Genomic DNA, 13,158 nt, shown 5'->3' with positions numbered 1-13,158 from the left:
ATAAATTAAACTTAACGGACATCTTCCGTTCACTCTGAATCTCATTTATATATCACTTTGCAGTGTTGGGAATATGGGATCTCTCTCTGCCGGGAGCTGGCTTTCCAGTATGAGACTTTATATGATTATCAGAGCCTCAGCTGGATACGGGTAAGTAGAGTCTCGCTTGCCTCCTGTTTCTACCCTTATTATCAAACAAGCATCCCCTGTAATGCTGGGAGGTGAGATTTTCAGCTCCCTCTCTCATTGTCCTCTGTTATGTAGTGTGAAATGTGTATAGCGTCGGACACAATGTCCTAATTACCTGTGCGCACCCACACTCATCAGCAATTGCAGAGGATGCAGTAATGTGTGTGATTAAATCATTAGTCATCATGACTCTTTTGCATCTTTATCGTTCTGTGACAGAAAATGGAGGCAGCGTACTATGACAACATTATTGAACAGCAGAGGATTGAACCAGAGTTCTTCCGAATGGGCTTCTATGGCAGGAAGTTTCCTTTCTTCCTCAGGGTAAGACTTTCCAAATCTGGTCTCATCTGGTCGGCCCTGACACAGTTATGATTCTGCTGATGCGGCCCGCTACACCGCTCCTTCATGCTTCAGCAGGAGATTATGTCAGTTACAGTAGCTTCTGCAAGATAGAGAGAATGGATGTTGAGAATAATACTAAATAATTTAAAAAACGGTAAATCTAACCAGAAAATGATGCTGAATCCATTCATAGTAAACTTGTATAATCCATAATTGCTAATATGTAATATATGTTGAACCAGTTTATCTGCCAGTTCTGCCTGTCCTGGTCAGTTTTGAATAGCTCCAGCTGTTGTCTTCCCCTCCCTGCAGAACAAGGAGTTTGTGTGTCGTGGTTACGACTATGAACGGCTTGAGGACTTCCAGCAGAGGATGCTGGGAGAATTTCCCCAAGCCATCGCCATGCAGCATCCCAACCAACCTGATGACACCATCCTGCAGAGCGACGCTCAGTGTATCCTACTCTGCTTTATACTGGAGCTAAAATTATTTTCACTACCAGCTGATGTGTAGTTTATTTTATCTGTTACTGTAAGACTGTTAAGATTGGACAAAATTACTTGTGTTAATCAATTATTAAAATCGTGGACAATTAATTTCCTTTTGATCAATTAACCAACCAATTGTTTTAACATTACTGTATACAATATGTAATGGTTATGTATGTATAGAATGATGACCAGTCAAACAGGAACACCAAATGTGTTGAGGGTTGATTTCTAGAGTCAGACAGTGAGAACAAACTCTCTCTGTAAGCGTTTCTTTTGACTGTCCCTCCTGCTCTTCCTCCTCTGTGAATACGCACGTCTGTCTGTCTGTCATTTCCTTGACACTTGGCTTCTAGACTTGCAGATCTATGCGGTGACTCCAGTGTCAGACATCTCTGATGTGCCTCAGCTGGAGCGTGTGCCTGAGAGGATCAAGAGCTTCTACCGCATAAACAATGTCAGCCGCTTCCACTATGACAGGCCTTTCCACAAGGGGCCCAAAGACCGCGAGAATGAGTTCAGGGTACGGTGAGCCAGCCGTGCCACTCTCTGACCATTCCTGCCTAGCAGAGAAATACTGAATATAGATGTAACACCAGTTAAAACATGAAATGGATCCAGCTCTGTGGAAGTTGATTCATGCAGTGATTTTTTTTGTAGATAAGATTGATCTTTCAGGTGATGTAAGCAGGTGTAACACCCCCTGGTGGTCACAGTGGAGGGCCTACAGCCTTTAGACAGTAATGCCTTCAAAGCCCCTGAAAACTCGTGATTAAAGTACCAACAGTCAAAGTTTTTTTTTTTCAAGAGTTTAACACTCAAAAATTCAGCTATCCTGCCTCTTCAGGACTGTGTGGGTGTGGTTTGATCAGAGCTGATAAACTGTCATCACATTTTGATTCAACTCCTAAACTCTAATTGGTGCTTGGCATCACCCTTTTCCAGCAGAGCTGCACCCACTTCAAACCAGTAAGAAAAGCACAAACAGCATAAATACAGAAATCTCTGATGTGAAAACTGTTTTAACTGAACTAATTTTGTGTTCATGTAGGACCTCATCACACATAGTAAGCTGACTCAGAAAATATGTTTTCAGGGCCTTTAAATGAATGTTTCTCGCTGTAACCATATTTAAGCCCCAACAGACTCAAATAGATACCGCTCAAGTCTCTCGCTATTATTTCACCACAGATTCATCCAGTCAAAAAATGTTTTTTTCTTTAGTGTGATGTCACACTAACTTGTATGCTGACTAATGTAGAGCAGAGGAGTAAAAAAAAACACAGAACACTCCACAATACAATCCTGTGCTGACATGATTTCTGAGACATTCCTCCTCAGGACATTTGATCTTGGGTTGACTAAAAATTGTGATTGCGATGTAGTATTATGATGAAGTATTCATCCAAATATGACTCACTTGTGTGGCAGCCTTTGTAACTGTAACTTCCAGTCACCCCTTGCTGAACTGCGGATGCATTAGTCATGAACACTGCAAAATGATGTAATATGACAAGAAGTCTCAAAAATGATGACGACATAAGCCAGAGACAGAAAATTCTACCCTAACACAATATACATATTTGCTTAATGACACCACAGACTTAAAATAATAAAATAAAATATATATGTCAAACAGCTTCAAAAAAAGGATGAACTGTAGCTGCTGTATTTACTCCAGGATTTTGGTCTCTATTCAGGGCAGCAATAAACATTTATTATTATTGATTAATATGTCAATAATATTTCCAATGAACTGAATGAATTGTTTAGTCTAAAATACATCAGAAAATATTGAACAATGCACATCTCAGTTTTCCAGAGCCCATGGAGACTTCAACTAACTTCAAATAGCTTGTTTCATCAGGTCAACAGTTCAAAACCCAGTGATACTGAATTTACAATTAGATGAAACAACAAAGCAACAACCCCCACATTTTGAGAAGCAGGAAATAATGAAATAAATTTTTTCTTGAGAAATGATTTAAATGATTGACTCAGAATTGATGATGATTAATTTTCTGTTGATCAACGCATGGACTAGATGTTTCGGTGTTTCACTTTTTTGTTACTTTGCTTGCAAATCTGTATCTGCTACAAGTACAGTGAACAGTGCTGAAAACAACCCTAGAACCTGCAGGGCTTTAGAGACTCCTGCAGGACCAGACATGATACTGTAGTTTACTCCGACACAGTAACCTAAATATGAAATCAAACCACACTGGGGCTTTTCACTTTTACTCTTTACTGAACTGACCTACATGCTACACTACATCACTGTTCCCGGCCTGGTTATTTATCCATCGTGACGCACAGACCTTCACGATGGCACCAGATGTGGTTGACAGGAAACTGCAAAGCCTCTGTTCTCTGTCTTGCATGTTTAACAGAGCCTGTGGATCGAGAGAACAACCCTGATCCTCTCCCGTCCTCTCCCCGGGATCTCCCGCTGGGCGGAGGTGGAAAGGAGAGAAGTGGTGAGGAGCTCAAACATCAACTCTATCATCTCATATTGCACATATGGCTCCTTAGAGATGTTTGCTAGACAATTTTAACATGAAGTTGGTGTAATCTCTTTGTTTACATACACATACCTCCTCCTCTTTTATCGTGGCTTAGGGTTTTCTGTGTTTATTTACAGATGGAGGTGAGCCCGCTGGAGAATGCAATTTATGTTGTGGAGAATAAGACCCAGGAGCTGCGGACTCTGATAAGCCAGTATCAACACAGACAGCATCATGGCAACATCAACCCGCTCAGCATGTGCCTCAATGGGGTCATAGATGCTGCTGTGAATGGAGGCATCGCTAGATATCAAGAGGTAGATAAGGACAGAGAGGAGAGTGGAAAAATGAATGTGTGGATTTATTGAATTTTGGTGAATGTATGAATTGAACTGGTGTTTGAGATCATCACCTTTTGACTCATCCTCCACTACAACAGGCGTTCTTTGATAAGGACTACATCAGCAGTCACCCGGAGGATACAGAGAGGATCACACATCTGAAAGATCTGATGCAGGAACAGGTCAGACTCAGCTTTTACGACCGTCATAATTGAATAGAGACATGATAATGCAGTAAATGCACTAAATTTTCTCTTCGGTGCTTTTTCTTCTGATTTCTTGCAACAGGTGCACATTCTTGGAGTGGGGCTGGCTGTTCATGAAAAGCTGGTGCATCCAGAGATGCGTCCCCTGCACAAAAAGCTTGTGGACCAGTTCCACATGATGAGGACAGGATTACACCATGTGAGTAGTCCCACCTGTGGTTTAGTGTTTCATTTTTATTCTTGCTGACACACAGGCACATTGCCACTTCTTTACATTCACTTATTCCAAGGGTGTTGCTGTATGTTTATATGCAAATGTTTTAATGCGTGTGTGAGCAGTGTAAATATTCAGAGTAGTATATGGTTGGCACCCAGCAGGGTGTGGCCGGTGTGGACCGATTTGGCCCTGCAGGCTGCCCAGGAGTCAACTCTCCCAGAGGCATCCTCTCCTCCCACAGCCACATGAGCCCTGAGAGTGTGCGGCTCATACACAGACACAGGTCAGTCACACACAATCACATCTGTAATCCCAGCTCAAGATTGCACCACCCTCATTGTACTGGATCTCAAACCACAACCCATAATTGTCACTGAAAAGTGTTTCAGAGTAAGCCTTATAATTCCATCCATCCATTTTCTAAGCTGCTCATCATGTCCAGGGTCACCTATCCCAGCATGCATTGGGCGAGAGATTGCTGGCCTTTCACAGGACCAACACAGATAGATGAACACCTTCACACTAGAATTTCTTTTGTGCAAACAGGGAGGATATGCACATCCCGAGTAGAGTTGCAGCCCTACCTTTGAATAATAAACATGGCTACTTTGATCAATATATTTCAGAGTCTAAAGAGTTTGTTTGACTCTGAAATGCAGCAAACCAACTATAACACTGCTGATTTAAAAGCAGGATTAGTCAAAATATCCTCTTTTCAGCAAGTGGAACATGAAATTTAGCTGCATAGGTTCTAGAGGTAAATACTAGGGATGTCCCAGACTCTACTGTTCATTATTTAGGATGTGAAAACATCAGATTCTCACACAGTCAGAGAAATATTAGTTCAGTTATAGAATTCAAGCCCACTGTGGAGCATCTCTCTTGCTGGCTGCTGACAGCACTGTCAGTCCAAGAGTTGATCACACTGGATGGTAGAGGAGTAGACGGTAGTGACGCTGGTACGCGTCTGTTTAAATAGTTTAGCTGACTTTGCAGAAGAGCTGAGAGCTCCGAGCAGGAAACACAGTCGCTCTGCGTCACATTGTCCTCCGTTTCCATCATCCCTCTCTGTTTCCATCACAGTTAAGTGTTCAGGTCATTTAAAGACAAGAATCTGTAAAAGCTTACAGCCTGTCATGTTGTCACCCTGCGTTACTCCGTGTATAATGATGTTGCCAAAACACAAAAGGCAGCGATTCATCTGACAAAATGTGAGTCGACTCAGGAGCTTCTCGACTGGGCAGCCCTAGTAAACACACACTCTTATGAAAAGAGAGATTCGTGTTTTCTCTTGTCTCCAACACTCTCCAACACTGTCTCTGTCTTGCAGCCCTCTGAACCTGCAGGGTTCGATCCGTCATTCGTCCTCCTCCCTGTCCTCTCACACATCGAGTGAGGCGGGAAACCTTGTCATAATGACCGATGGCCTGATGGGGGAGCACCCTGAGGAGGCAATGCACATGCAGGTAAGGCTTTGAAATAAAAACACACACTGGCAGGGATGTCATGGAAATGATATGAATTTTTATTGCTCGCTAACTGCAACTCACGTGAAAACTGGTCTTTTCAGGACGTAAAACATAATACTTGTATCACAAACACTGTTGTAATTTTAAACATTGTCACTAGTTTTCCATCTATTCAATAAAATATAAAAGGCAGATACACCAAATACATTAAAGGTGTTTTTCATTCTTTAGCAGTGCTCAAATAGTTTTTGGTATATTTAAAATATATTTTGTTTTGCAGCCGAGCCCCTCCTCCTCCAGCCTGAGCTCAATTCGCTCCAACTCTTCCCAGATTATCAACTCTGCTCCCTCGAGTGCCAGAGGTAAGTAACGCAGTTAGAGAAAGTCACTCCAGAGACTGAAATGACACACACTTTATGATGTCACACCAGCCTACCTTCATATTTATACATCTGTGAATATTATATGAGCGTGAATTTCAACCAAAGACAGATACTCACGAAAACATCTGTCATAGATATCTCTTAAAGCATAGAATGTAGAAAATAGCAAGACGTCTCTGTTAAATACAATGAAGTTGTTGCAAGTATAAATGCTTAACAGAGTATTATATTCAACATGTCTCTTTGCTGTCCAGGCTCTCCTTCCTTACCTGATAAGGCCAAACACAACCGGGAAGTGATGATACTGTTGCCGTCTCATCGTGAGAGGGCCAACAACTCCATGTACTACAGCATGGCAGAGAATGGACAGGTAGGACAGATCTACAGTGTTGTAATGGTGTGTCAATGTGCAGAAAATATCAGATGCAAAATAGTTTATAATCATTTAAATGAATGGGTGTTAAATGTTGATTAAGGGATTATTATAATTTATTTTTATTTTAGTGCAATGATAATTTAGTGACATTTCACCACATACAGAAAAATCATCATCAGAAAATCCAAGGACTAAGACATAATATTACAGACCTCACTGTTTAAAGATTGGAAACTGTGCTTTCTGTAGAGCTTGTCATTAAAAAAAACAAAACATACTGAAAAGTTACTGACTTGTAATTGTGTATTTTGTTTTTTGTTTTTTTTTTACAGAACAACCACATGCAGCGTGCCTTACTTCAACAAGTTAGCCCCTGTAAGCCGTGTGCTGATCCTCACATGAATCTACCAGAGAAAGGTAACACACAAACAAGATTAAATGTACAATATTATATACATGAGATGTTTGCAGTGTGTTGACATGTTCATTTATCTCCTCCAGTTTTTCCCAATGCTCCTAGCAGCTGGAGTCTGGATGGAGAGAACAGGGAGCAGGTATCCTACATGCCAGCTTCTACTGGAGGTGTAATCATGCCCCCTGTCCCACCCAGATCCTTCCCGCCAGGTACTTCTGGCTGCACAGTCGGTCTTTGCTTTTCACTTGAAATAGTCAACTTGCTAATTGGTCCGGCTTCCAGCTGCTGGGCTCTGTTGATGTTATCCGAAATCTGATAGCAAAATCTCAGCTTATGAGATCTAGGCTGGCTTTTCAAGGCTATTTAAACCCTTTCTTTGATGAAATTAATTATCTTCTCATATGATTTTCATTTCTTCTTTTTGTAGGACACTTCCTGATGCACTGTGACGCGTATCACCACCAGAACAGTGACCCTCCCCCTGCCCTGCCCGTCCGTTCACTTCGAAAGGTACAGGCATCATAGAAACATCATTTTGTGTAGTCAGATACCAGAATTTTGACTTCATGACAAATAAGATAAAATATTAGACTCAAACAGCTTTGTAATAACTTTTGGGTTTTAATATATTGTGTGTTTGTCAGTTTTGTACAGGAAGTAGTAATACTTTTCACTCCTGGAACATGTTTTATCATGTTTTTTTGGATTGGACTGGTTATGTGTGATTGTTTTGATGGTCAGTTCTTGCTTCTTTTTTCCTTGTTCCTCTTTATTCAAATTTACATGAATACCTCATGTAGATATAATGCTGAATCTAATATTAGCTTTGGAAAGCACATTTTGAATTTTCAAAATGAAATTTCCAGTCTTTTGTGGAGGAAACCCTGCTTTCACATGCTAATCAGAAGCTCCTGTTTCTCAAATTGTTACCTCCGACACATTGTCTTCACTACAGTCCATTCATTAAATATACACCATTGCAAGTCAAATTCCAGATGACTGAGTGTAGACACTGTATTTTTTTCACTCCAGTAGTCAAGTCATAATTACAAAGCCCTCATATTCAAGTGCCTCAGTGTTATGTCAGAGTGATGAAGTAGTTGTTGACTCTTCTTGTCGTATGTGAGGGCTTGGTGAGTAGTGTTGAAATTCTGGGTTGTTGTGAAGACATTGGGCACTCACTGTAGGTAAAGAGAAATACACCCGTGACACCGACTGTCTGTCTCTCTCTCCAGTCTCCACTCCACCCGATCCCTGGCTCCCCCACCAGTCCTCAGTCAGCTTTGGGGGGCAGTAACTCCACCCTGTCAGGCAGCGCCAGCAGCGGTGTTTCCTCCCTGAGTGAGAGTAACTTCGGAGGCCAGTATCCAGATCCTGGCCCCATCAGGAACGATGCCTTGGAGCCTCTTCCTAGTCACCTGTGGTCCCCTCCCGACGAATACCTGGCATCTCCCTACCTGCACATCCACTACGGCGGCTCAGAAATTGACTCCATGGACCCGGTCCGTCCCTTCCACTACCGCAGCCCCGCCTCGCACCCGCACCCGCACACCCACCCGCATCCTCACGCTCACGCCCACCCGGGGCTGGACAGCCACTCCCACGGGCCGCAGCCTCACCACCACGCACCCACTCACGGCCCTCATCACATCCCCTATCGCAGGCCTCAGCCTCCAGCCGTGCCGCCTAAACCCTACCTGAGAGAGGGCTGCATCCCCGAGGAGGAGCTGCAGCCTCAGCCCATCCCACTGCCCCGCAGGATCTTCCACTCCCCTCACGGCCACAGGGAGGACCAGGTGAAACACGCCTGGGAGCAGTGCATCAGCGAGGAGCACGAGGAGGCGCAGTGATGAGGAGTCTCCAGCTATGTTTCAGTTAGAGCTTTCTTCTCCTTGTCTTCTTCCCTTCATTTGCACCAAGTTAAAATTGCAGTAACAGAAAGAGTCTGATATGAAGCAACGAAGTGTGCTCAGTTGACCCTTCTGATTCTACGTCTTAATTTCAGTGCACATGAAAGAAAGAAAAGAAGGAGTGAACCTCGATGAATCTTCACTATGAGGCACAACTTCCGTCACGGCTCCATGTGGCTTCTTAGATATTATTAAAAGAAAATGATCTGTTGAACATTAAAACAGATTAACTTTGTTCAAAAATTGATATTGATTGTACACAATTGTACAACTCGTCTGTGAGCATGTTTTTTTCATTTGAGAATAATACAACAACAGTTTTGTGAAATATGACAACCATGACCATAACTGACATGATCCCAGGTGCAGTATAAGCTCTGAACTCCCTTAATTTTCGCTTGGTCATTTTCACAACACAAGGCAACTACAGAAAGTTATTATTCACAGTGAAGTGACTTCTCTGCTTTCAATGCTTCATATATATGAATTCTTATTTTGATAAATTTGCTACATTATAGTGTTTTCAAAAGCTTATGTCCATTATGTTTTTCAAAACACTGTTAAGTGCTCCTTAATAGTGAATCATATCAAATGGCGCACTCTGATACGTGTCGCTGCCGGGCAGTCATAAACGGTGGGTCTTTAAGGTTGGACTTGCAGCTCTCCTTTTGGACCGGCATCTCAAGGGACATGAACTTCAGTCACTGACAATTTCCCATCCGTACAACGTGTATGGAAACCTACGTGAATGTATTCAGATGAGATGTTCTATTTGTATTGCACAAGTTGCAAACCTGGTTTTTGTTTAAGTGCTTTAAGTTCAGTCTCTGTTGAAGAAGTCTCTATTCGTCTCTTCTGTTTGACAAAGATATCTCGAGAGGAATGAGAGCATTCGGCAGACTGAGGGGATTGGTGAAGGGAAACTGAGGACAATGACAGGCAGCTTGTAACAGACAGCTCCTAAAACCTGTCATGTCTCATGTTCATGGTGAATGAAGGAGGGGTGAGACGAGGACTCTCCACTTAACACCTCGACCACCTGCTGGACTGAAAACTAACACCAATACCATTCTCTCTCTCTCTCTCTCTCTCTCTCTCTCTCTATCTATCTCTCTCACTCTCTCTCTTTCTCCCTTCATCTTTTTCCTTCTCTGTATGGTTGTCAGACCATGTTAAGCAGTGAGGGCTGAACCTGGACAGCTGCGGTGGCATTGCGATGATGACATTGTCCAGCCCCCCCCGCCCGCTGAGTGGCCAGTGGAGGAGCCCACTCAGACAACATTGGGAATCGCCTACCTGCCTTAAGTGCACTCAAATGCAGTTTGACCTCTCATCCGGACTGAGAAGCTCATTTAGCAGCGTCAGCCACCGCTCTCCTTTTCATTCTGTTCACTATACGCTCCCTGAAGGAAAAAGATATCTACTTATTGATGTTTTTGTATGGTTTCGTCCCGCTTTGGTTTCAGATTGTTGTTTGGTTTGTAGCGCTAATATTTCTTATTCTGCCTGCGGCTCTTTCTCAATCACCTTCTGTTGTGTGAAAACTAATGATGTGTTTCAGAAGAACGCTGACTGAGAAAGAGGTTTACTTTTTGTGGAGCAGGAGTACAGCTGTTTACTGCGATGTAGTTGGTTGGAAGGATATAGCTAATATTTTAACAATTACTTGTTTTCCTGGTTGTTTTTTTGCAGGTGAATGCTTTGTGTTACTGTACATCAAGTTGTCAGCTGACTAGACAACATCTATTTTTGTATGTGAGATCATCAGTTGTGTGAACATATTTCAGAAACCGTACCGAGACAGAAGGTCCAGGTACTGCATAGGCTGCTGTACTTTGTATGGAGATGAACCTGAGGTTAGATAAATACAGTATGTGAGTATCTATTGTGAGTTTGATGGCACTGAGGATAACTGGTGACTGAAGTGACACCCAAAATATAGGTACAATAGAATTTTTCAATGTAAATTCTGTTATTGTACATACAGCAGTATTGTGAAATATTTTTGAGAATTATTGCAGACGCCCCAAAAAGGTTTATTGTTGTTTTGTGTATATACATGTACTCCAGAGATCAATGTAATTGATAAATATCTATAATCAGTGTTTGAAAAAGGAAGAATTCATTAGACTGTGGCCGTCTCCACCGTTCTTGACTTTGAGTCTTCTCATATAAATACTTTATACACTTTTCAATGTGCTTTCCTGTACATATGGTGTTAGCATGATCAAACAGTGTTTGGTTGTAAAAGTGGTTTTCCTACTCCCATAACTGCTGTGGTATGGAATTCATTAACGATGCCAAACATTAAAGACAATCTTTTATCAGCTCTAACTGTTCCTGCTTACCTTTGCTGTGCTGTGATTGGTGGAGTAGTATACGGAGTCGACAGTAGAGGGCGACGTTTGTCATGAAAATATCAGACTCAAGACGCCAAAGTGGTGATATGCAGACAGTTCTTGTACTGTTTGAGAGTGGATGTGTAGAGCTGCACTGACAGAGAATTAATCTGCAACTATTTCGCAAATTTACCAAAAATTGTCTTCTTCCAGCTCCTTAAATGTGAAAATTTGCTGTTTTTCTTCAACATATATAACAGTCAATTGAATATCTTAAGATTCAGGACTGTTGGTTGGACAAAACAAGCACACTGAAGGCATCACTGTAGTCTCTAAATGCCATTTACCACACTAAGAAATGGTAAATGGCATTTTTCACTATTTTTTCTCATTTCACTAAGCAAATGATTAATTGATAATGAAAATGACTGTTAGTTGCAGCCCTATGCACATGGGTGCTTGAAGTGTATATGCCTGTGTGTGTGGATAGCAGAGTGTCACACAACCCCTGTGTCCACCGCAGATGTAAAAATAAAAAAAAAGACAGTTGCAGTGACAGCTAAGGTCCCTGCTATCCCCAGCTCAAGCTTCACTCTGTCACCAACATCTTTCTTTGATTTTCAAATTCAGTATATCTTTTTGTTTGGTACTGTTTGGTAATGCAGCCTGAGTTTAAGAAAATTGTTATTTGTTCACATAAAGAAACAAATAACTCACATTGTGTTATATATAAATGTATGCAGGTGATATTAGAGAATATTTCTGCAACTTTCATGAACATGAATCTTCTTTAAACATGAGAAAAGTCAAGTGACTCATTGAGACCTTTAGTATCTCTGTAAAAGTCCTATAATGATACCTTGAAGGCTAGTTGGGAATATCTGTTCTGTTTGAAAATATAGTATACATTGAATTGAAATTATCATCAAATGACAATTGGCTTATGGCTGATCTGTTTATTTTCCTTTATTCAGTGTTAAAACGTTCAATTATTGCTGGATTCAGTAGATAATGATTCATGAGAAGTGTAAAAGAAGAAGGATGAAAAGAAAGAATAGCACAAAAATCTAAATATGTATGATGTTACAATAAATTCAGGTTTTTAAAAAATAATGACTAGATAGATAGAGAGATAGAGAGATAGAAAGAAAAGGCCTTTCATGCTAAAACATCAGAAAATAAAATCAAATGCTCAAGGCTCCTTCATGTTATTCAGCCATTCTGAGTAGCTGGATAACACTGACGTTGCAGACGTGGGTTGTGCGTCTGTTTGAAAGTGAATGTCTTTGGTAACAATGAGGACTCGCAGTATCTCACACACTCATGATGCAGTCACACACAAAAAATAGAAGAGTTAAGATGAAAGGATCCTCGCTGCCTCTCTGGAGGATGATGATGCTGCGTTGCATGCTGATGCAGATAGTGAATTTCATCTTTACAGCATCACCGTGGCTCCTCTCATTTTTTTTTCCTCCAGTTGTCTGTCTCTGTGTCCTTTAAACTCCTCTGGCTTAAAGTCTAACTGTGTTGTGTCTTCCGGGACTTACAGTAAGTGAAATCAGTGTGATAATGAGCTCTTCGTATAGCGCAGTACGTGATTCTGTATCTGTTTTTTGTTTGTGCATTGCTGCATACATGTCAGTGCACTGCTTGTCATGCAGACATGGCTCTTTTCTCTACTGGGGTTGCACTGTCTCATTCTGCAGTTATTGTTTGGGGCACAAGAGCACAATGATGTGAAAAGCATCTCTTATAAATTCTGGCAACTGGAATGACAAGCCGCCACCCACCCTGTGTTTGGAGGTAAACAAAAATAACCTGGATCTGGCATCGCATCTGTGTGTGTGCATTGTTTATTCCTGAGTGTGTGTTCCTGTGCTGCTGCAATAGGTTGACACTGATTTGGTTCAAATGCAGCTTCTACTGGTAAAGATAGGGGGGAAAAATAGAGCTAGGACACACAAACATCAGCCATG

General features: G+C 41.6%; 1 protein-coding gene across 3 annotated transcripts in view; it reads left to right on the top strand.

Moving 5' to 3' along the window:
• LOC122982991 (dedicator of cytokinesis protein 3-like) overlaps positions 1-11,177 on the top strand; it is a 49,245-nt gene extending 38,068 nt beyond the window's left edge. For 2 of the 3 annotated variants that reach the window (XM_044352652.1, XM_044352649.1), the window contains 16 exons: positions 64-150; positions 409-513; positions 847-988; positions 1,379-1,545; positions 3,413-3,499; positions 3,664-3,843; positions 3,966-4,049; positions 4,156-4,272; positions 4,449-4,573; positions 5,621-5,756; positions 6,040-6,121; positions 6,397-6,512; positions 6,851-6,935; positions 7,020-7,142; positions 7,361-7,443; positions 8,169-11,177. In XM_044352652.1, the coding sequence (XP_044208587.1) occupies positions 64-150; positions 409-513; positions 847-988; positions 1,379-1,545; positions 3,413-3,499; positions 3,664-3,843; positions 3,966-4,049; positions 4,156-4,272; positions 4,449-4,573; positions 5,621-5,756; positions 6,040-6,121; positions 6,397-6,512; positions 6,851-6,935; positions 7,020-7,142; positions 7,361-7,443; positions 8,169-8,783 (2,334 nt within the window). In that variant the 3' untranslated portion in view covers positions 8,784-11,177. Of the gene's footprint in view, positions 1-63; positions 151-408; positions 514-846; positions 989-1,378; positions 1,546-3,412; positions 3,500-3,663; positions 3,844-3,965; positions 4,050-4,155; positions 4,273-4,430; positions 4,574-5,620; positions 5,757-6,039; positions 6,122-6,396; positions 6,513-6,850; positions 6,936-7,019; positions 7,143-7,360; positions 7,444-8,168 lie in introns of all 3 variants that reach the window. The other variant, XM_044352651.1, reaches the window with a different exon arrangement.
• The last annotated feature ends 1,981 nt before the right edge of the window (positions 11,178-13,158 follow it).

This window comes from Thunnus albacares, chromosome 5 (genome assembly GCF_914725855.1).
Source record: "Thunnus albacares chromosome 5, fThuAlb1.1, whole genome shotgun sequence".
Taxonomy (NCBI): Eukaryota; Metazoa; Chordata; class Actinopteri; order Scombriformes; family Scombridae; genus Thunnus; species Thunnus albacares.
This window is presented reverse-complemented; position numbering and strand designations above follow the sequence as displayed.